Source organism: Fringilla coelebs (assembly GCF_963513975.1).
Source record: "Fringilla coelebs genome assembly, chromosome: 2".
Classification (NCBI taxonomy): domain Eukaryota; kingdom Metazoa; phylum Chordata; class Aves; order Passeriformes; family Fringillidae; genus Fringilla; species Fringilla coelebs.
Window position 1 is genome coordinate 1,222,177 of NC_140029.1, and position 22,840 is coordinate 1,245,016.

The following is a 22,840-nucleotide window of genomic DNA, read 5'->3' on the forward strand; positions in this document are numbered from 1 at the left end:
CAGCCCCAGGCGTGGCCCTGCAGAGCAGTGCTTGTGATTGCAGTGGGAATTCATTGGGGGAGGAATTCTGCCCAGGGAATGGGCACAGCCCTGAGGCTGCCACAGCTCCAGGAGCCTTTGGCCAGCGCTGCCAGGGATGCCCAGGTTGGGAACTGCATCAATGATAGTCCAGGATTCTTCTTTATTCTCCCTTTGAAATAACAGCAATAGATGCAGAAAGCCTTCTGGAGGATTTTATTTCTTCTATCTCAAGAACAGCTGTTGAATTGAGATCCAGAAAATTAGGAAGTGAAATGGGAGCAGGCCTGGGCTGGCAATTCACAGCCCTGGAATAGTATTCTGGATTAAGCCAGGAATTCTCACCTGGAAAAAAAAGGTGAGAATTTAAAGTGAAGGAGGAAGAAATAAGATTGGAAATTTCAAGAGGGTTTTACAGCAGTTTGTGGTGGCAAGACAGGAGGTGATGGCTTCAAAATGATGGAGGGAAAGTTTAGAAAGGAATTAGGAAAAAATCCTTCCTTGGGAGGGTGGGGAGGGTGCCCAGAGCAGCTGGGGCTGCCCCTGGATCCCTGGCAGTGCCCAAGGCCAGGCTGGACACTGGGGCTGGAGCAGCCTGGCACAGTGGGAGGTGTCCCTGCCATGGCAGGGGGGCACTGGAAGAGCTTTGGGGTCCCTTCTGACCCAGCCCAGTCTGGGATTAAATGGTAAACAAAATTGTTTCACAGGTTTTGGAGATGCCCTGAGAAAAAGCTGCCTGTTCAAACCATTCTGCCCAGCTTTGTTTGCTGCACAGTGACCAGGCTTGTTCCTTCAGCAGATGTCATCAGGGAGCAGTGACAGCTCTGGGGGGGCTTGGGTCAGCTGGAGCCCAACTGGGAGGGGGAGCAGCCCATGGAATCACACCTGGGGGTTATCCTGGCTCTAAGCCACACCAAATTTCCAAAAGCTGTCTGAACATCTGAAGAGCAGCCTCTGGGAGCAGGGACCAGCAAGACACTCCTCTGGATAAAGGTGGCATTTGGCTGTTCTGGGGGGAGTAAATACAGGGTTCAGGGCAGTGCTGCCTGTTTTATTTCCATGGGCCTTGAGGAATGAGCAGCTCTGCTGGAGAAACTCCAGCCTGCAGAATTTGGAGGCCTTCCAGTGGGGAAGTGCAGGTGAAACTCAGAAGGGAAAACTCCCCTGGCCCTCTCCTCCTGTCCCTGTTCCTAGGAGCAGAGTCCAAACCCTCCAGCTGTGACAGCTCCTGAGGGAGGATGGGGCTGAAAGGGACAGGAGCAAAGCTCAGGGAATCCCAGAGTCCCCAAATCCCTGGGGCTGGCACAGCCCTGCCAGCCCAGGCAGTGCCAGCTGTGCCCCACGGCCACCTTGTCCCCAGCCCAGAGCACTCAGTGCCACCTCCAGGGCACACCTGCAGGGATGGGCACTGCAGAGCTCCCTGGGCAGTTCCAAGGCCTGAGCCCCCTTTCCATGGGCAAATTCCTGCTGCTGTCCCAGCTGAGCCTGCCCTGGCCCAGCCTGAGGCCGTTCCCTCTGCTCCTGTCCCTGTTCCCTGGGAGCAGAGCCCGACCCCCCCGGCTGTCCCCTCCTGGCAGGGACTTGTGCAGAGCCACAAGGGCCCCCTGAGCCTCCTTTGCTCCAGGCTCAGCCCCTTCCCAGCTCCCTCAGGAATGCTCCAGCCCCTTCCCAGCTCCCTCAGGAATTCTCCAGCCCCTTCCCAGCTCCCTCAGGAATTCTCCAGCCCCTTCCCAGCTCCCTCAGGAATTCTCCAGCCCCTTCCCAGCTCCCTCAGGAATTCTCCAGCCCCTTCCCAGCCCCATTCCCTGTCCTGGGCACGCTCCAGCCCCTTTGACTTTCAGAACTGATTTGGAAGCAAAACCTTGGTTGCTCAAAGAAAAAGTAATTGGGCTTCTGTAATTGCTTTACCTGAACCTTTAATAGGCAGTGATTGACTCTTGATTGAGATGTTGAGTAGGGAATACAGACAGGCTGACACAGATTCGTTCCTTTTGCTTTTTTTTCCTCTGTACTGACCTTTTATCTTTATGTCCTTCATTATCCTGAATGTACAAAGTGAGGTAAAAATATCTTGACTTCTTTGGTCTTCTCAGAGGAGTTTCAGTGGAGATGGATTCATATTGAACCAAAATTTCCACCTGCCTTTGGTGCTGCTGTGATGATCAGTGTGTGTGTCATCAAGCCAGCAGGCCAAAGAGCTATTTTTCTTTTTCCTCAAGGAATATTTAAAAGGCTGAGATGCTGACATCAGGCTCTTACTCTAACATTAAGAAGTGGATATATGTTGTAGTTGTGATGGAGACAATAGAAAGCAACACTCCATTTTCAGAAGGCTTCAAACCTGGTTTTATTCTAGCATGCATGCCTTTTGTACACTCTAACAAAACTCATGAGTTCACACTTTACTCATTGGTCAGGAAAGAAAAGCAAGTGCTCATTGGAACAGGCAGTTGCAGGTTTCTCTTATTTATCCTTCTTCCTTTCTTGGTTTCTGTGTCAATGACCTTGGTAGGAAATTCTTTCAGGGATAGACATGGATCCTCTTATCAGACTTCTCTGTGGCTTACAGAAGTTTCTGTAAAACCTTTTCCACAGATAAATATTTTGAAGACACTGTGTTATGCCTGTTGGAATTACGGAATAGTTTGAGTTGGGCCTCAAAGCCCACCCAGTGCCAGCCCTGCCATGGCAGGGACACCTCCCACTGCCCCAGGCTGCTCCAGCCCCAGTGTCCAGCCTGGCCTTGGGCACTGCCAGGGATCCAGGGGCAGCCCCAGCTGCTCTGGGCACCCTGTGCCAGGGCCTGCCCACCCTGCCAGGGAACAATTCCTCATTGCCAAGATCCCACCCAGCTCTGCCCTCTGGCACTGGCAGCCATTCCCTGGCTCCTGTCCCTCCAGCCCTTGGGAACTGTCTCTCTCCATGGTTCTTGTGGCTCCTTCAGATTCTGGAATCTGAATCTGGATCCCAGCCTTACACAACCAGCACAGAACTGAACTTCTGAAAGCTCCTCTCCTGTTGTCTGTTCATCACTGCTCTTACACATGAGAGCAAAACTGATCTCAGCTGCTTGGCACTGGGCTGTTTTAATAATGAGCCATGTTTGGGGTCAGTGTTCTGTGACTGGTTTATGTTGTGGCTGCTGCTGGAAGGCAGGAATTGGGGAGGGATGTGCTTCACTTCTGTGGGAGCATCTGGATCTGGGGGAGCTCTCACCGCCCTGGCTTCGATTGGATGGGGTTTGAGTAAAGCCCTGTCAGCTGAGCTGGATTGTGGCACTGCTGGATCATTTGTGGGGAACTTTCCCTTCTTCCCATGGGAGAGAATTAGGGAAGGTTTTTAGGGGGCCCTTGTGGCTCTGCACAAGTCCCTGCCAGGAGGGGACAGCCGGGGGGGTCGGGCTCTGCTGCCAGGGAACAGGGACAGGAGCAGAGGGAACGGCCTCAGGCTGGGCCAGGGCAGGCTCAGCTGGGACAGCAGCAGGAATTTGCCCATGGAAAGGGGGCTCAGGCCTTGGCAGGGGCTGCCCAGGGAGCTCTGCAGTGCCCATCCCTGCAGGTGTGCCCTGGAGGTGGCACTGAGTGCTCTGGGCTGGGGACAAGGTGGCCGTGGGGCACAGCTGGCACTGCCTGGGCTGGCAGGGCATTGCCACCCCCGGGGATTTGGGGACTCTGGGATTCCCTGAGCTTTGCTCCTGTCCCTTTCACCCCCCATCCTCTCTCAGGAGCTGTCACATCTGGCTGTGTTTGTGTGGGAGCTTCCATTCCCCATCCCTCCATGTTTGGCTGCTCAGGGTTGTTCTCCTTGTGGCACTGTCAGCATTTCAGCAGATCTGGGTTAAATTCATTCCTCTGAAATGTGGTCCCTGCTCAGTCCCCAGACATGGCCCTGTGTCCCAGCCCAGCCCTGCGTGTCCCCAGCCCTGGTGCTGTGCAGGGCTCCAGTGGTGCTCGCTGGCAGAGCATGCAGGAATGCAGGAATCCCACTGGGAGCTTGTGCCCTGCTCTGCACCTCTCCCTCTGCTCAGTCTCACTTATAAATAACTTTACAGCTGCTCCCTCTTCACAAAACAGCCAGCTCTTCATGCAGAAGGTGCCCCCTCACTCGAGAAGTAATGATCCAGAGCCCCTTTTTGCTTCAGTAGTGATGTGTTTGAACATGTCCCTTCTTTCTGTCTTGAATTATTTCATCTTGCAGCTCCACAGATCTGTTAATTACTGTCTAGATGGGTTTTCTCCCCTTTGAGCTATTAATTCAAAGAAATAACCTTGAAAAGGTCAGAGTGGAGCTGATTTTTCTTGGTTGCTGTGGTAGGAGTCTCTCATGCTTCCTTTATTTCATTGTTACCCAGTGCTTGGGAGAAACCTCTTTTTGTCTTGGGGCCTGCAGGAGCATTTTTAACAAATCACTTCCTTCAATTCTGCTGTAAATAGTTTTTCTCCAGTATGAAAAATGCCCTGTTAACCCATTTTGTTTTCAAAGTCCTTGTCCTCTTATAGTTCCTGACAAATAGAGGTGATCTTTGGAGAATTTCCACCTCTTCCCCCTTTTTTCACCTCCACTCTGAGGAAGGATTTATATAGACAGCTATATTTAGAGAAGCCTTCAGCAAGCTGCAGAGGAGTTGTTGGAGGATTTCCTGCCCTTCCCTTTCCAGAGTTAGCTTTTCCTGGGGTGGCAAGCACAGGTTCCATGGTGAGCTGGGCCCTGGACTCCTGTCCCTGTCTCCTTCTTTCCTCCTTTCTGTCAGAAATAGAAATAAAAATCAGCACTGCAAGTGCAGCTGGCCATGGGAATGTTCTTGATTACTTTTGTTGTGGTTTCTTGTCATCTTTGGCTTTTCCTGTTGTCTTTGGCTGTTTATTTTCTCTCACCCCAACATATAATGGATTAATTATATTATTGCTGGACAGGCCTGCTCAGGAATTTGCATAGATTTTTAAAAAGCATCTTCTTGAAGGCTGTTTTGATGATCTGGACCCAAATTCTCTCTCTGTGGTGAAGGAAATGTTTCTTGGATTGACTTTGCAAGAACTTTCTCCTTCCCTTTTCTAATCTCCCAACCCAATTACTGCAAAAGGTGTTTCATAATGTGCTTTTTCTACTATAAATACATTACCTGTAGATAATTTTGGAATGAGAGTAAAGCAGTTAATGAGTTTAAACAGAAATAAAGACAGTAGAAATAGGCAGAGTTTTTTTACAAACTCATTGACATTTGTCCCGCTGTAACTCCAGGTCTAGAAAAGTGTTTGAGTCATAAGTTTGTATTTGAGTCTTGTGTCTTAAGGTGCAGAATCCTCATAACTTTCCACTGGCTTTCCTGTGGGTTTGCCTGACATCATAGAAAATGGGCACTCATTCCTCTGCTTCTGTTTGGAACAGGAGAAGATTTTCCTGGAATAGCTGGAAGTCTAAAGCAGGGGTGACGCTGCCCCCCAGACATGTGCTTTTCAACTCTTCTTGTCAGCTGAGTTTATCCTTCACAGTAAATATCTCTGGTGCCATTAGCCAGTGCTAAGTGTGCTGAATTAATGCTCTGATAGATATTTCTAGCAGTATTTCTGAAAAGATCTCAGAATTGCCCAGTGCTGGAGTTTTAGAACCACGGACTCCTCCTTTGAGACGAGCCCTCAGCATAGTTGGGTGGAGCCCAGGCAGGTTGTGGGGAACACAGTAAAGGAAAGAGGACTTGGAGGAAGCTGTGAAAGCAACACAGAAACAGAGCAGAAAACTTAGAGCTAGCTGCAGCTGCAAAGTCTGAAAGCAGAAAAGTTACAACAGTACAGCAAGCAAGGACATGAAACAAGAGCTTGAGTTTTAGGCTTGGCTAAGATAGACCTTAAGACTGGAGAAAAATATGCTTAGCAAGGTGGTAGAAGGTTTTAAAGTTAATAATGGAGTATTGTGTATTGTTCATGGAAAGCAGACAAGCAGGCACTGTGTGCAGCAGGTGTTTGTGTGCTTTTAGTGACTGGCTAGAACAATTGTCTGGGAGCTTTAGCAATGTGCTATTGGCTAGAAAGTTTTTAACGTGCTCTGTACCAGAGAAATCTTTGCCTGCTGCTGGCTGTACAGGAGCTTTGCCATCTTCAGTTGTCTCAACCATGTAAGGAGGCTGATGCTGCAGTGAAGCTCAAGGAATGAACCCCAGCAGTCCCAGCACACCAGGCCTTTGTGCCCCATTCCATGGAATCAGATCCTTCCAGTTGCTCAAACCTGCCCAGACATTGGGCTCTGCCTGCCTGGGCAGTGGGGGTGAAACTCCTGCAGGGCTGTGCAGCACTGGGCCCTTGTGTTTGCTGGGGCACAGGTGGGCACAGGAGCTGCTGCTGCCCCTTTTCCACGGGCTGTGGGCATTCCTTGGCTCCAGCCAGGGCACACTGTCATTGGGAAAACCACTTTGGGGCCTTGTGTTGTTGTGCTCTGACTCCTTTACTGTAAATAAGTCTGCACATGCTTCTTGTGCAGTTCATTCTGTGATCCCACAGACTTCTGAGCTTATTAACAAATTGGTTTGTGCAGATGATTTCCCTGCTGGAGGAATGGATTTGTTTCACTTACATCTTTCTGAAGAATGCAGAAAATATAACATGGGATATGTAACTTTAAACCACAGCTTTTTATAACCACAAAGCAGAAGTTGTCACAGAATTACAGAATGGTTTGGGTTGGAAGGGACCTTAAAGATGATTTAGTGTTACCCTCCTGCCTGGGCAGGGACACCTCCCACTGTCCCAGGCTGCTCCAGCCCCAGTGTCCAGCCTGGCCTTGGGCACTGCCAGGGATGCAGGGGCAGCCCAGCTGCTCTGGAAAAGGTGTCTGAAAGGAAACCTGGGCAGGATTTCTTTCTGCAAGTCTGACAGGATTTCTCATGAAGTAAAACAGAGCAGTCCTACTTCAGAACAGTTTTCTGCCCAGATTCCTCCAGCAGCCTGAGCCCCGGGAGCCTGGCACGGCCATGCCTGGCATAGCTCCACACCCACTCATGCCTCTGACTTAGCCCTATACATTTTTCCAATGCCAAGCACTCCCAGGTCACAAACACGGGGAGGAGAAGGGAGGCAGAATTATCACCCAGCATTAATGTTAAAGAAATTTTAGGGAGAAACTCTTTACTCAGGGGACAGTGAGGCCCTGGCACAGGGTGCCCAGAGCAGCTGGGGCTGCCCCTGGATCCCTGGCAGTGCCCAAGGCCAGGCTGGACACTGGGGCTGGAGCAGCCTGGGGCAGTGGGAGGTGTCCCTGCCATGGTAGGGGAGGCACTGGGTGGGCTCTGAGGTCTCTCCCAACCCAAACTAGTCTGGGAATTTATGATTTTTGTTTTGTTTTGCTTTTTTTGTTTTGGGGATTTTTTTTTTTTGTGGGAGCAGGGGAGTGGTTGGGAATGTGGATTCATTTTTAGCTAGTAAAATGAGAGTAAGGCTGTGCCAGGAAAATGAAACCAGTATGATTTTCATTGCAGATAACTTGAAGATGTTTATCCCTGTCCTGAGGAAGGGCTGAGGCAGGATAATTAACATGGAGACAGGAATAGAAGCAATGTGTTGATAGGAAAAGAGCAGCAGGTCTGGAGTGGGAGTGCAGGGATTACACAAAGAGCATCTCCAAGGGCAGCTGTAAAACCTGCCAGGGAGGAGAGAGAATGGACTGGATTGTTCTGGTTTATGACTCTTGGAGGTAATTTTATCAACTTCGAGAATTCCCAGCATATTTAAGTTCACATTCATTTCCCTTCTCTGGCATTTCATTTTGATGTTGGAGTTATTGGCACTTTTGGTGACTTGCCTGATTCCTGCTTCTGTGGCCTCACTTCCTTCTCTTCTGTGCCTTTCCTGTTCTACTGCATGGAGGTGAAATTGGGGAGCTAATTATGGCATTCAGTCATTCTGTGTTCCCAGTACTTCATACATTTATTGGACTCTCTGATTGTCCTTCCAGCCCCCAAAAATGTTCCAGAAAAGGTCTCTGTCACATTTCTGTCCTTGGGCAGTGCTGGAGAATCTCTCAGGTGGTCTTGGTGTTTGGGAGCACTTTAGGTTTGGATTGAGCGCCTTGTCTGCAGTTTTAGAGCTCAACTCCCAGAATGTGAGCCCTGGAATCTGCAGCTTCCAAGGGAAAGGTGAAAGCTGAGGAGGTGGAGCTGACCCTGCTGTCCTGTCCCACTGCTCTGAGCCCTTTGCTTTCATTCCCAGAGTGCAGCAGCACCTTGGAACCATGGAATGGTCTGGGTGGGAAGGACCTCAGAGCCCATCCAGAGCCACCCCTGCCATGGCAGGGACACCTCCCACTGCCCCAGGCTGCTCCAGCCCCAGTGTCCAGCCTGGCCTTGGATCCAGGGATCCAGGGATGGAATTCCATCCCAGCCCTGCCCACCCTGCCCTGAACAATTCCTCATTCCCAGTGTCCCACCCAGCCCTGCCCTCTGGCACTGGCAGCCATTCCCTGTGTGCTGTCCCTGCATCCCCTGGAAATTGTCTCTCTCCAGGTTTCCTGGGGCTCCTCCAGGCCCTGTAAGGCCACCCTGAGCTCAGCCCAAAGCTTCTCCTGTGCAGGTGAGCAATGCCAGCTGTGCCAGCCTTTCCTGCCAGCAGAGCTGCTCCAGCCCTCTGCTCGTCCTGGAGCCTCCTCTGGGCTCTCTGCAGCAGCTCCAGCTCCTCCAGGGCTGGTGATTTTGCCCTTGTTCTGTCTGTAGCTCATCAGGGAGTCTCAAAGACAGGACAGGAAGCAGCAAACTCTCTGAAGGGACATAAGGGAGCAGAAAAGCTGCTCTCTGACAATATCAGAACATCAAATCCAGGACTCCTGAGGTGTTGCAATGCAATGTTCCTGTCCCAGCCAGGGTTGTTTGCTGTGGGTACCAGACCTTCCAGGAGGGAACATTGCAACACTCAGGTTGAGCAGTGGGGCTTTTGGAGCTTTGCCTCGTGGTTTCCACATCATCTCAGGGCTCTCCTCAAACAGCTCTTCATTACCTGCACCAGGGGCAGTGGGAATTGGGGCTTTTTCTTTTGAGTTTGGTGTTAATAACTCAAAGAGTTTTATTTAATACACTGAGAGTCCTGGCCTGAGCTGCAGGAGGGCAGGGCTGGGTGGGATCTTGGGAATGAGGAATTGTTCCCTGGCAGGGTGGGCAGGGCTGGGATGGAATTCCATCCCTGGATCCCTGGCAGTGCCCAAGGCCAGGCTGGACACTGGGGTTGGAGCAGCCTGGGGCAGTGGGAGGTGTCCCTGCCATGGCAGGGGTGGCACTGGGTGGGCTTTAATGTCCTTCCAGCCCAAACCTTTTTGTGATTCCATGATTTGGTACACAACCATGTCAGAAAACCATGATGATGGTGACAAAGGGGAACATACTACAAGTGATTCTTTGGGGTTTTAAAAAGCCAAGCTGAAAACATTGTGGGCATCAGTAGGACTTAAATATTTCTTTTAAATATGGAGCATATTGTGAAAAAATTCTTTTGTGAGGTGTTGCATTTCTCAGACCTACTTGGTTTGTTCCTAGCAGGCTCTAGTCCTGGATTAGTTGACAAAGTTCTAATTGAGGGGTGGCTGCTGCAGCCATTTCCCCTGGCTCTCAGCACTGTGCAGGTGGCTTTGAGGATGGCAGTCAGAGAGATTTTTACTGTTTTACTCCTCATGAGCTCCAGGGACAGAAATGTCCCCAGAGGTTCTGCAGTGACCCAGGGCTGTGCCAGCTTGGAGCAGGAACCTGCTCTGCTTTCTTATCAGGAGCTGCAGTTCCCTGGCATGTGGGCAGCCTGTTTGCCTTTGTGCTCAGGTGAGTCATGGCCATTCTTTCCAGCTGAGCATCCTGACCTCTGCTTTATGGAGTCACACCTGCTCCTTCCCCATCCCAGAACTGAGGGTACCTGACAGAAATTCCAGGGCAGGGACAGGGTTTAGGATGTGCTCACTGTGGTTTTCTGGGCTCTGTGAATCCTGAATTTCTGTGTGTGCCCAGTGCAGATCTCTCATCCCTTCCTCACTGATGGAATTCATCCCATTCTTCCCAGAAAAGGTGCTCAGGCCTTGGCAGGGGCTTCCCAGGAGGGTTTGGAGTGCCCCTCCCTGCAGGTGTCCAAGGAATGTCTGGATGTGGCACTCAGGGCTGGGACAAGGTGGGTGATGATTCAGTCACAGGTGGCACTTGGTAGTCTTGAAGTGCTTTTCCAGTGATCCTGGGATTTTTAAGTGATGCCTTCCAATAAAAGGTTCTAAAAATTTGTATTAAATATTCTTTTCATGCTGTGGTAACTTTTACACTGAGGTAACCTAAGAACAGCAGAGAGTTTGACATTAGATGGGGATTTAGCAAGTAAACCCCCTAAAAATGGAGAAGAGTCTTCATGTGCAAAGTTTTGGGTAGTTAAATAGAGATGAAATCAGGTTTTAAACTTAGCACTGTGCGTTGTTTGCAGGTATTCCCTAAAACTTGGTGCTTCTGTCATAGCCCTCTGTTAAAACAGAATGAACTAAAGGCACGTAAGATTTTTGACTCTGTTATAATTTTGGAGCTGCAGTGCATGGGAGAGTTCCAAATAGCTTGTGAAAGCTCCAGTTTAAACTTCATTAATTACTTGAAACGGTGATGAGCTTTTTTTTAGTGGTTTTTGGTTTGTTTTTTTTTTTAAAGCAAGCACACAAAAAAATCTCCCACCCCCTCCAAAAAAAAATCACCAAGAAAAGACGACAAAACCCTGTGTTTTGGGAAAAGATCCCAAAACCCTTTGGGATTCAGGTGTCCCAGAAAATGTCAGGAATTCAGGTTGCACAGCTGCTCCCTGCTGTGTCTCAGGTTCTGCTAGAACCCTGCCGGCAGATTGCTGGGCAGGCTCCTGGTAGGAAAAAGAGGCACAAAGCAAGCCCTGACAAACCCTCCCTGCTCCACGGGGCTGGGAAAGGTTTTAATGAGGTGAGAACTGTAATTAATGCACAGAGCTGCTTTGAAGAAGCTTCCAAACGAATCCTCCTTGTGATGGCAGGAAAATCATTTCCCCAAATCTATCTCCACATTTCCACCTGTGGCTGTTGGGTGGAACAAGAACTGAGGGATTTGTGTCCCACCCCCAGAGCATCAGGAATTGGGCATTTTTCCTGCTGCCTTCTCCCCAGCCCATGCCTGGAACCTGAATTCCTGACATTATCTGGGACACCTGAATCTCAAAGCATTTCCCAAAAAGCAGCACAGAACATAACTTTTTGTGGTCTTTATTTGTGGATTTTTTTTTTTGAGGGGGCTGGGAGGTTTGTTTTTTTTTTTTTGGTTTGTGTGTTTGTTGTTTTTTTTTTTTAAAGCAAGAACCACTAAAAAAAGCTCATCACCATTTCATGTAATTAATGAAGTTTAAACTGAAGCTTTCACAAGCTATTTGGAACTCTCCCATGCACTGCAGCTCCAAAATTATAACACAAAAACTTAAGTGCTTTTAGATCATTCTGTTTTAACACAGGGTAATGTTTCCACCTGTGGCTGTTGAGTGGAACAAGAACTGAGCTGAGGGGTTTGTGTCCCATCCCCAGAGCATCAGAATCAGACATTTTTCCTGCTGCCTTCTCCCCAGCTCGTTCCCAGAGTGTTTCCGCCTGTGGCTGTTGGGTGGAACAAGAACCAAGCTGAGGGATTTGTGTTCCATCCCCAGAGCATCAGGAATTGGACATTTTCCCTGCTGCCTTCTCCCCAGCCCATTCCCAGAGCATTTCCACCTGTGGCTGTTGGGTGGAACAAGAACTGAGCTGAGGGATTTGTGTCCCATCCCCGGAGGATGAGAATCAGTCATTTTCCCTGCTGCCTTCTCCCCAGCCTATTCCCAGAACATTTCCACCTGTGGCTGTTGGGTGGAACAAGAACTGAGCTGAGGGATTTGTGTCCCATCCCCGGAGGATGAGAATCAGACATTTTCCCTGCTGCCTTCTCCCCAGCCCATTCCTGGAGCGTTGTGCCAGGGCAGGAACATTTTCCATGCGTGGCAGCTCGGAGTGGGAGCTGCATGGAATTACTGCCAGTGGAAACTATGCTGCAAGAGCCTGGCCGGCAGCTGCCCCGCTCGGCTCGGCTGCATTTTCCATGCTCCCGGTAATTAGCGGAGGGAAGCTGACTAATTACTGACGTCACCTCTTTCCAGTGCCGCTTACATTTTGTTCCCAAGCATGCGGGACTGTGCTCAGGAATTCGCTGTCACCCACGGGATGCTCGGAGAGCTTTTTGTCACCGGGGGCTGGGCTGGCTCTGCCTTATAAACGCTGCGAGCGGCGGCCGCGGCTCCCGAGCAGCCGCGATCGCTGCGGGATCGCCGGGGCCCGGCCCCAAAATGCATTTCCGTAACTTCCACTACAGCTTCGGCTCGCTCATCGCCTGCCTGGCCGATGGGGAGCTCTTCACCCGGCCAGAAACACGGGTAGGTTTTGCTTTTTGGGGTTATTTCTGGTAGCTCCACTCTGGAGGTGCTGCTTGCACTTGGAAGGAAATTGCAATTTGACTCCATGGTCTTAGAAGGCTACTTTATTATTATATTATATTACATTATATATATGATATTATATTACATTCTATTTATTATTGTAAAGAATACTATACTAAAGAATAAAAAAAGGATACAGATAGAATGCTTAATAAGATACTAATTAAAAACTCGTGGCTGACTCCTCAGAGTCCCGACACAGCCAGATGGTGATTGGTTATTAAGTGAAAACAATTCTCATGTTGGATAAACAATCTCCAACCTCATTCCAAAGCAGCAGAACATAGGAGAAGCGAAGGAGATAATACTGTTTTTCTTTTTCTCTGAGGCTTCTCAGCTTCCCAGGAGAAGAAATCCTGGCAAAGGGATTTTTCAGAAAATGTGACAGTGACAGTTTGCCATAAAAGCCTTGGAGCTTGGGAGTCTGCAGCAGGCTGGTCTGATGGGAATGATTCCAACTCTGGGAATTATTCAGTTTTAGCCCTCTGTGGTTGGGAAAATTGTCTCAAGTTTCCCTCCAGACTTCTTGGACTGTGTGGTGTATTCTGTATTTTCAGCAAATATTTAATTAGTACTGGAAGGGCTGCCCGGGGAGGTGGTGGAGTCCCCATCCCTGGGTGTGTTTAACAAAGCCTGGATGTGCCAGGGTTTACTTGAGGTGTTGGGACTGGGTTGGACTCAATGATCTTGAAGGTCTCTTCCACCCTTGTGATTCTGGGATTCTGTAATTGAGATTTTGGAGAAAAGGGCAGGGCACAACTTGGAGCTCCTGCATGTTGGGATTTAAAACTTCCCATCAAGAATCCTCCTAATTAAATAATAATTTATTATGAAATGTTTTTATCAAAGATTTTATTTTACCTGCAATGGGTTTTGGAACCAGAGGTTGTTTGTGATGGAGCACTTGGAATAAATAAGTAAATAAATGAACAAATTACAGAGCGGCCTCAGTTTGTGTGGGAGTTCAGAGCTGCTCCATGCTGCTGTTCCTTTACTGATGAATTTGTAATCCATTTGATACTTCTCATGGGATTTTTTTCCTCTTAAAACTATAAGAAATCCTCTTGGGTCTGTATTTAGCTGGTTGGCAATATAAAATAAAAAAATAATGTAAATATAAAAGAATATAAAATACTTATCAGTCCTGATACAGTGAGCTGTTACTGCTAAGATACCTTAAGGACAAAAATAACTTTTTCTTTTAAGTGTCATAGTGATAAAGTGGCATTTCTGACCTCTATAATCACATAAATAAATGAATAAATAAGTAAATCTTAAAAAAAAAAAAAAAAGCTGCAAAAAAAGCCCCCAAACCCAGATCTCTCTGTCTTTAAATGCAGAATGGGAACTTGGAAATGCAGTTTTGGGGTGTATTTTCCATGGTTCCATCTCAGCTTTGGGGCTCCCAAACACCAGCTCTGTGTGGGGAGGGTCCTGCTGCTGTTTCAGAGCTCGTTCTGAAGAAGTTGGAGAAGCAGAACAGCTCTGATTTTAAAATCTCTTTGAAACAGAATGATTTTATACCCAGCTGTGGTGAGTGTGTGAAGTGGAGCTTCCCAGGGAGGAAAATGAAATTCTGAATTAATTTCTGCCTTCTTATATAATAGCTCTGCTTTTTTTTCCCCCTACTAGTTCAAAATCTTGTAGTAAAAAGCCCTCAATGGAATAATGTTTATTGTGGCTTTATCCTGAGTTTCTGGGAAGCTTTTAGGGAGAGAAAATACCTGGAAATTCCCCCAATTTGAATCCATTGGAATAAAAGACTTGGAAGGGCCTGGCAGCTCCAGAGCCTCCTCTTGTGTCTCTCTTGGTCTGGAATCCTGCAGGGACAGTGCAAGCACTTTCCATAAATTAAATTAAAAATAGCAGGAAAGCAGGAGATGTTCATGGACTTCATTCTTTGTGCTGAGTCACTGAAGAAAATCACATTTAACTTGAAAATCAGGATTTTTTCATGTTTCTCTATTAAAAATTGTGGTGGTTCCATTGAAATTTGCACATTTGGGCAAAGGTTTGGCAGAGTTTTTTTCCAAGGTTTTTGGGTATTAATTTTCTAAGAAACATTTCAATATCTTCTGTAGCTAAATCAGAGTGTCTTGTCCAACCTTTATTTCTGATAATAATATCATAGGTGATAATATCACTTATTAATAATAATAATAATCTATTTTGAGGATAGAGAGAAATAAGGTAGAAAAAGGAAGAAAAAGGAAAAGAAACAAAGCTGTTACAATAATCAATATTCAAGAATGGTAGTTGGCCCTTGTTAATAACTTCTCATTTTACATTAGTTTATTCGTGTTTAATGCTGATTTTCTCCTCTGCTCCTTTCTCTCCAGGCCAAATTTGAATCCCTGTTCCACCCCTATGACAGGGACCTCACCTTCCAGTATTTTAAGAGCTTCAAAAGAGTGAGAATAAACTTCAGCAACCCTTTGTCTGCAGCAGATGCCAGGATCCAGCTGGACAAGACGGAATTCCTTGGAAAAGAACTCAGACTCTATTTTGCTCAGGTAAAAAAAGCTGCTTGGGATTATCCTAGGGGGGATTAAAGCTCTCCTTGTTCTGACTCCCAGAAATCCTCCAGCTGATGTGGAGGATTTATTTTTCCAAACTGGTGTTTGGAAAACCCCAGTTTTGGGGTTCAATTTTGGGTTTGGGATAAAAGGGTTGGAAAGATGATGGGAACTTTGGAAACTTGGCCTTTTTTCTTACACCAGGTTTTGTGCATGTTTCTTCTTGGTCCTCTCAAGTAATTTCCTTTCTTTTCTAGAGTTTCTCCCAAGTTTCTGGAAATCTGGGAATTGTTTCCAAGTGTTTATTATCTCAGCATCCCTGAATTCCTTCATGGTCATTTTTTGTCAGATTAATTAGAGAATCAGTGTTGTTCCAGAGATCCAAATCCAGAGATTTGGAGGCTGTTGGTATTCCCCATTTTTTTATAACCTCGGACGGGAATGAGCACATTCCAAGAATTTAAAGAGCTGGGGGAGGCTGGGTGGGCTCTGCCAGCACCCAGGGAGTCCCTGGGGGATCCAGAGTGTGGAGCTGCCCAGTCCAGGCTCTGGAGCTGCACGTTTTGTGTTGGATCTGCACATTCCAGGCTGGAACTGCCCATCCCAGTCTTGGGGATCTCCCCCAGAGCAGCTCTGGAGCTCCCTGCTCTGCCCAAACTCGGGCTCTGGCAATCAGGCTGCTTTTCCAGCTGCTTTTCCCTCTGAAAATTGAGTGGGAAAATGAATGCAATGGTGCTGGACACCTCCCATGATCCAGGTTATTTTCATCCCTGCTGGAATTCCCTCCACTCTCACTTTTGGGGATGGCTCCCTGCACCATTTGTCATGAGGCTTTAGAGGCCCTGTCCTGCTGGAGGTGTGGAAGGCCCCGGTTTGGTTTTTAGGGAAGAGCATCCCAGTGCAATTTCCCTGGGAGAGGTGTCCTGGCTGGTGCTGCCACCCTGAGTGCCGGGCAGGGCACGGCAGCCCCGGGATGTGGGGATGCAGGGAGGAAAGGATGCAGGGATGCAGGGATACAGGAATTGAGGCATGGAGGGATGCAGGCATGCAGGGATACAGGAATTGAGGCATGGAGGGATGCAGGCATGGAGGGGTGCAGGGATGCAAGGATACAGGAATTGAGGCATGGAGGGGTGCAGGAATGGGGGGGATTCAGGGGTGCAGGAATGGGGGGATTCAGGGGTGCAGGAATGGGGGGATGCAGGAGTGCAGGGATGGGGGGATGCAGGAGTGCAGGGATGCAGGGATTCAGAAATGGAGGCATGCAGGAGTGCAGGGATGCAGGAATGGAGTGATGCAGGAATGCAGGAATTGAGGGATTCAGGGGTGCAGGAATGGAGGGATGCAAGGATTCAGGGATTCAGGAATGGAAGAATTCAGGGGTGCAGGAAAGGAGGGATGCAGGGATTCAGAGATGCAGGAGTGCAGGAATTCAGGGGTGCAGAGTTGCAGGCATGCAGGGATTCAGGGATGCAGGAATGGAGGGATGCAGGGATTCAGAGATGCAGGAATGGAGGGATGCAGGGATTCAGGGATGCAGGAATGGAGGGATGCAGGAATTCAGGCATTCAGGGACACTTTGGGATTTTCTGGTTTCTCTTGCAGACTTTGCACATCGGGAGCTCCCACCTGGCCCCCCCAAACCCAGACAAGCAGTTCCTGATCTCCCCTCCTGCCTCTCCTCCTGTGGACTGGAAACAAGTGGAGGATGCCACTCCAGTCATTAACTACGACCTTTTATATGCAATTTCCAAGCTAGGACCAGGTAAGAAGGTGTAAAAACCAGAATTTTGGTGGAGGAAAACACCTCAAAGCTTCCTGGGTTTCTAAAACTTTAAAAAAATATATTTCTGTTTATTTTTCTTTCTATTTATTTTTGGTTCTAGTTTTATTTTCTGTTTATTTTTCTTTCTATTTATATTTTAGTTCTATTTTTATTTTCTATTTATACTTTAGTTCTATTTAATTTTATTTCCATTTCTATTTTAGTTCTATTTATATGCTGTATTTATTTTATTTTTATTTATATTTTATTTCTGTTTATTTTTCTTTCTATTTATATTTTCTTTCTATATTTATTTTCTTTCCATTTCTATTTATTTCTATATCTTTTTATAATTTTCTAATTCTATTTCTATTTTCTTTAATTTTCTTTCTATTTATATTTTCTACTCATTCTTATTTCTGTTTTTTTTTCCATGTATTTTAATTTCTGTTTGCCTCAGAGGAGGAAACTGCTACTGTGTATAGGAGGAACTGTCAGTATGAATCTAAAATTCCTTGGAATTTAAGAGGGATAAATTCCTGCCCCTCCTTTCCCCAGTAATTAATTATCTCATCCCTTGATTTCCCTTTTCTCCCATGTTTTATACAGTTTATCCATGAAAATTGGTGCAAATTAATCTTTCCTTCAATCCAGTTCGGATTTAACCTGTTTGGGGCAGTATTATTAATTATAGGGGAGAGAAAAATGGTCACATTTAATAGCATTAAAGAGAATTAAATTATTCTTATTACATGAGAATAATTATTCTCATTAATAAGATTAAAGAGAATGAAAACTGTGCCAGATTCATTTTACTGGAGTATTTTTAAAATTCCTGTTCTCCTCCAAATTTAGGGAATTGTAAAGGCTGGAGAAAAAGGCAGGGCACAACTTTGAGCTCCTGCATGTTGGGATTTAAAACTTCCCATCAAGAATTCTCCTAATTAAATAATCTTAATAATTTATTATCAAATATTTTTATCAAAGATTTTATTTCCCTGCAATGGGTTTTGGAACCAGAGGTTGGTTGTGATAGAACATGTGGAATAAATAAGTAAAAAAATTAATAAATGAATAAATAACAGAGCAGCCTCAGTTTGTGTGGGAGTCCAAAGCTGCCCCATGCTGCTGTTCCTTTACTCTGAGTCTTCCTTCCAAATTTTTGGAAAACAAAAAAGAAACTTTAAAACAAATATTTTAGGCCTTTCCAAGCATTAAAAATTGGTTATTTTTCCCTCTTACTGAACATTTCCTATGGAATTTTCCCACCTTAAAACGCCATCAGAAATACACCACATTGCATTTCCTACAAAACCCCATTGAAAAGTCACCATGTCCCATTTCCTAAGGAATTTTCCTCCCTGAAAAATCACCATATCACATCTCCTAAGGAGCTTTCCACCTAAAAACCCCTTTAAAAATTCACCATCTCCCATTTCCTCAAGAATTCCCCACCTAAATCCCTCATGAAGAATCCCCCAGGTGCCCTTTCCTCAGGAATTGCCCACCTCAGACCCCATTAAAGAGTCACCATGTCCCATTTCCTCAGGAATTCCCCACCTGGAAAAGCCCACAGGTGACATTTCCTGAGGAATTCCCCACCTAAAACCCCACTGAGAAGTCACCATGTCCCATTTCCTCAGGAATTCCCCCCCTAAATCCCCCATGAAGAAGCCCCCAGGTGAGTTTTCCTCTGGAATACCCCACCTAAAAACCCCATTAAAAAGCCCCCAGGTGACATTTCCTCAGCAATTCCCCACCTAAAACCCCATTGAGAAGTCACCATGTCCCATTTCCTCAGGAGCTCCCCCCCTAAATCCCCCATGAAGAAGCCCCCAGGTGAGTTTTCCTCAGGAATTCCCCATCTAAAAACCCCATTAAAAAGCTCCCAGGTGACCTTTCCTCAGGAATTCCCCACCAAAAACCCCAATAAAAAGTCACCATGTCCCATTTCCTTAGGAATTCCCTTCCTAAATCCCCCCTGGAAAAGCCCCCAGGTGATTTTCCTCAGGAATTTCCTACCAAAAACCCCATTAAAGAGTCACCATGTCCAGTTTCCTCAGGAATTCCCTGCCTAAATTCCCCACATGGAGCAGCCCCAGGTGCCCTTAGAAATTCCCCCATGGAGCAGCCCCAGGTGCCCTTTCCTCAGCAATTCCCACATGGAGCAGCCCCAGGTGCCCTTTGAGGAATTCCCACATGGAGCAGCCCCAGGTGCCCTTTGAGGAATTCCCACACGGAGCAGCCCCAGGTGCCCTTTCCTGAGGAATTCCCACACGGAGCAGCCCCAGGTGCCCTTTCCTGAGGAATTCCCACAGGGAGCAGCCCCAGGTGCCCTTTGAGGAATTCCCACACGGAGCAGCCCCAGGTGCCCTTTCCTCAGCAATTCCCACATGGAGCAGCCCCAGGTGCCCTTTGAGGAATTCCCACATGGAGCAGCCCCAGGTACCCTTAGAAATTCCCACATGGAGCAGCCCCAGGTGCCCTTTGAGGAATTCCCACACGGAGCAGCCCCAGGTGCCCTTTCCTGAGGAATTCCCACACGGAGCAGCCCCAAGTGTCCTTTGAGGAATTCCCACATGGAGCAGTCCCAGGTGCCCTTTAAGGAATTCCCACACGGAGCACCCCCAGGTGCCCTTTGAGGAATTCCCACACGGAGCAGCCCCAGGCGCCCTTTCCTGAGGAATTCCCACACGGAGCAGCCCCGGGCGCCCTTTCCTGAGGAATTCCCGTTCTCCCTCCCGCAGGGGACAAGTACGAGCTGCACGCTGCCACAGCCACCACCCCCAGCGTGGTCGTCCACGTGTGCGAGAGCGACCAGGAGGGCGAGGCCGAGGAGGAGCCCAAAAAACCCAAACCCAAAATCATCCAGACGCGCCGGCCCGACTACAGCCCCGCCTCCCTGAGCTGAGCCGGCGGGGCTGCCGCTCCCTCCGGGGGAAATCCACCGTTCCAAGGATTTTTCCGAGGATTTGCAGTGGAACAGTGCCGGGCTGCGGTGGCACAGCAGCAGCTGCAGGAGGAGAATTCCAGGTTTGCTCCAGATAAAGGAATTCCCTGCTCAGTTTGGAGTGTTGGTCCGTGTGCTGAGTGAATTCCCACGCGCTGGGAACGGAGGATGGGAGAAGGGGACATTTGGGGACATAACAGGACAAACTGGGCTTGTTCTGGGGGAAAATTCCTTCTTGTGACACCCCTGACGGGTGTTTGGGAAACCTTGGGATAACAGGGTTGGAGACGTGATGGGAATTTGGGGAATTGAACCCTTTTTCTTACGCTAGGTTTTGTGCATGTTTCTTCTTGGTCCTCTCAAGTAATTTGCTTTCTTTTCTAGAGTTTCTCCCAAGTTTCTGGAAATCTGGGAATTGTTTCAAAGTATTTATTATCTCAGCATCCCAGAATTCCTCCTGGATGTGTACATACATGGTATATTTATAGTTGGTTTTATTGGCACTCGTTTTCCAGCAGGATCCAATTCCTCCAGCGCCTGCTTTTGGTGCTCTGGAAGTTGTGCTTTTAAAATTTCAACCTTTGGAATTCCTGCAGAGGGTTTTACCTGGCAAAGCAGTGGAAAAATGTGCAATAGGAGACTTGTTGGAACACATGGATTTTAAATTATTTAAGTTCAGGTAATTTATATCTTCAGTAGGATTTGTTTGGGAGCTTTGACTCGAAGGGGGAAAAAAGGACTCAAATAATGCTGATGGTGCATATTCAGAGCAGGGGGATTTTTCCAGTGGGGAAAAAAAAGAGATGGAGAAACTTGAATCTGCATTTTTGGTGAGTAAAGATTTGATTGGGATTGGAAAATTCCACCCAGGAAGCAGTGAGGAGAGCTGGAGTGCCTTTTCCTTGTCCATTCCTACTCCAAGCTGCACACTTGGATCTTTTTCTACTGGTTTTGGATATCAAAAAATCCAAACTTTCTGAGCTTTGCTTCCAAACTCAGCTGGGATGAAATGCTTAATGCCAAGGATTGCTGATCTGAGCAGTGGGAATATGTGGGAGAAGCTTTAGGGCTTTTTTATGGCAGTGTTTAAAGGCTCCTAAATGCAAATTTCAAAGAAGAAAGATGGCAGAAATATTTTAATACTGTTTTTTAAACTGGAGATCCTCACCTTGAAACAGGGTTCAGGATGTTTTGGGAGGAGGCAGGAATTGCTATCCCTAGAAAATGCCACTTGGGGTCTTGGAAAAGGGATGTTGGAGCCTCTCATTGTGTTTTTAGGAACCAATCTGTGGCTCTCTCCTGGTTTGCTCTTGCCACAGTTGGTCTGAGAAGAGATTGAAGCAAATGTTGACTGAAATTCCTGGTTGACACCTTGGTTTTTTAAATAATATTTGTTTTAAAAAGAGTGGAGCCATTCCAGGCCATGGTGCAGGGTGTTCTGGAAGGCCTGGAATTCCTGACTGGAACACAAATGTGGGCCTAGAGGCAGGAATATACTGAATTTCCTGCTGTAGCTTGGATTGTTATTCCCTGGGAACTGGAACAGAGCCTGGCTCTGGTGTCTGAGTGGCCCTGGCTCCATGGCAGCTGTTGGGAAGAGCTGATTCCATGGACTGCTGGAGCTGACACCCAGGAAAATCAGATTATTTTGGGTTACCCTCAGCTGGCTCCACGTGCTGCATTCAACACCCAAAATAAAGGAATTAATGGAGAAAAACTTTGAAGGTTTGCCACAACTGCCTTGAAGCCTTTCCAAGACTTTTCCATGTTTCTCAGACGACTGCTGGACTTTGTGTCTCACCACATTCAGTTCAAAACATGGGGAACAATTCCTGTCCTGTCCTTTTTCCATGAAAAATCAAAGCATGACTTTGGCACTAGAAACCCAGGTGGCTGCTGCTGTGTTCCCTCCAAAAGCAGAGCTGCTTTTCAATTCAAACCATCAATAAATCTGATTTTTGTCATTTTAATACCTGACCCCTGCCTGATGTGGGAACCATGGAAATCTTGGAATGCTCTCAGTTTGTTCCTGGTTGGATCTGCCACCTCCTGTCCTCATGACTCCAGTGTGCTGCTTGCTTTTTCTGGTTATTTTTGTAATGTTCTAATGGATGCTTAGTTGGTATTTTATACACTTGTATAGCACGGGGCAGATTGAAATTAAAATATTTTATTGTCTTCTTGTAAATGTCCTGGTGTTTTCTGCACAGAGCCACTCAAAGTTCAGCAGCAAAATGGGAATTTTCAGCTTCAAAGGGGCAGAATGTTGTGCAAGGCCCTCATAAATTGATGCCTTGAAAAAGTTTCCAGAGAATTGCATGACCTCCACATGGGAGAATCTGCTCATGAATAAAACCCTGTGGGAGATGTTCCAAACCTTATTCAAGTTCCTAATAAAGGTGTCAGCATCTCCTGCTCCAGAATAATCCCTGTGCATTCATCATACATGAATTATTTCTATTAAAAAATAAATGATTTGGGTTTTTTTCCAGAGAGGTTCTGGATTCCCCACCCAGGAAGTGTCCAGGGTCAGATTGGTTGGGGCTTGGAGCAGCCTGGGCTGGTGGAAGGTGGAGTCAGATGAGCTTTAAGGTCCCTCCATCCCAAACCATCCCATGATTTCTGAAGCTCCTGGAATACAGAAATACATCAGTATTAAATGGCTTTACCTGATAACTTGAAGTCCTTTTGTTGCAAAAGGAATTAAGGGAAACTCTGAAGGTTTTGCTGTGGGAAGGGATGGAAGTCCTGTGATGGCAGAAAGGAATTTCTGGTGCCTCCTTATCGAGGTGAAGGCAACGACCTCGAAAGGACCAGAGTTGGTTTTTAATTGGTTTTGTTTTCCAGAGCAGCCCCAAGTGGGGAAACCTTGCAGTTTGACACTGGATCAGTGCATCAGAAGGTTCTCCTTCAGCCCAGACCTGCCAGGGGTGGGGAAGGAATGAGCTCCAGAGCTCTGGAGCCATTTGAACAATTTTTGAACCATCTTTGAACAATTCCAGCAGGGATTTTGCCCATGGCTTAATCACCTGCCTCTCAAGTTCTGCCCTTGGCTTGGCTTGGGGAACACAAGTTCTTCCTTTTTGCTTTTATCCTGCTTTGCCCAACACACTTCAGAAACATTTTC

At 47.2% G+C, this 22,840-nt stretch overlaps 1 protein-coding gene across 2 annotated transcripts in view; it reads left to right on the forward strand.

Annotated features, from left to right (window-relative positions):
• Nucleotides 1–21,895, forward strand: part of RCAN1 (regulator of calcineurin 1) — a 37,683-nt gene extending 15,788 nt beyond the window's left edge. Inside the window, exons 1-4 of one of the 2 annotated variants that reach the window (XM_084226240.1) lie at nt 12,267–12,419; nt 14,822–14,995; nt 16,604–16,763; nt 19,511–21,895. In XM_084226240.1, coding sequence (XP_084082366.1) covers nt 12,333–12,419; nt 14,822–14,995; nt 16,604–16,763; nt 19,511–19,674 — 585 coding nt within the window. In that variant the 5' untranslated portion in view covers nt 12,267–12,332 and the 3' untranslated portion in view covers nt 19,675–21,895. Of the gene's footprint in view, nt 1–12,266; nt 12,420–14,821; nt 14,996–16,603; nt 16,764–19,510 lie in introns of those variants that run through there. The other variant, XM_084226239.1, reaches the window with a different exon arrangement.
• Nucleotides 21,896–22,840: the final 945 nt, after the last annotated feature.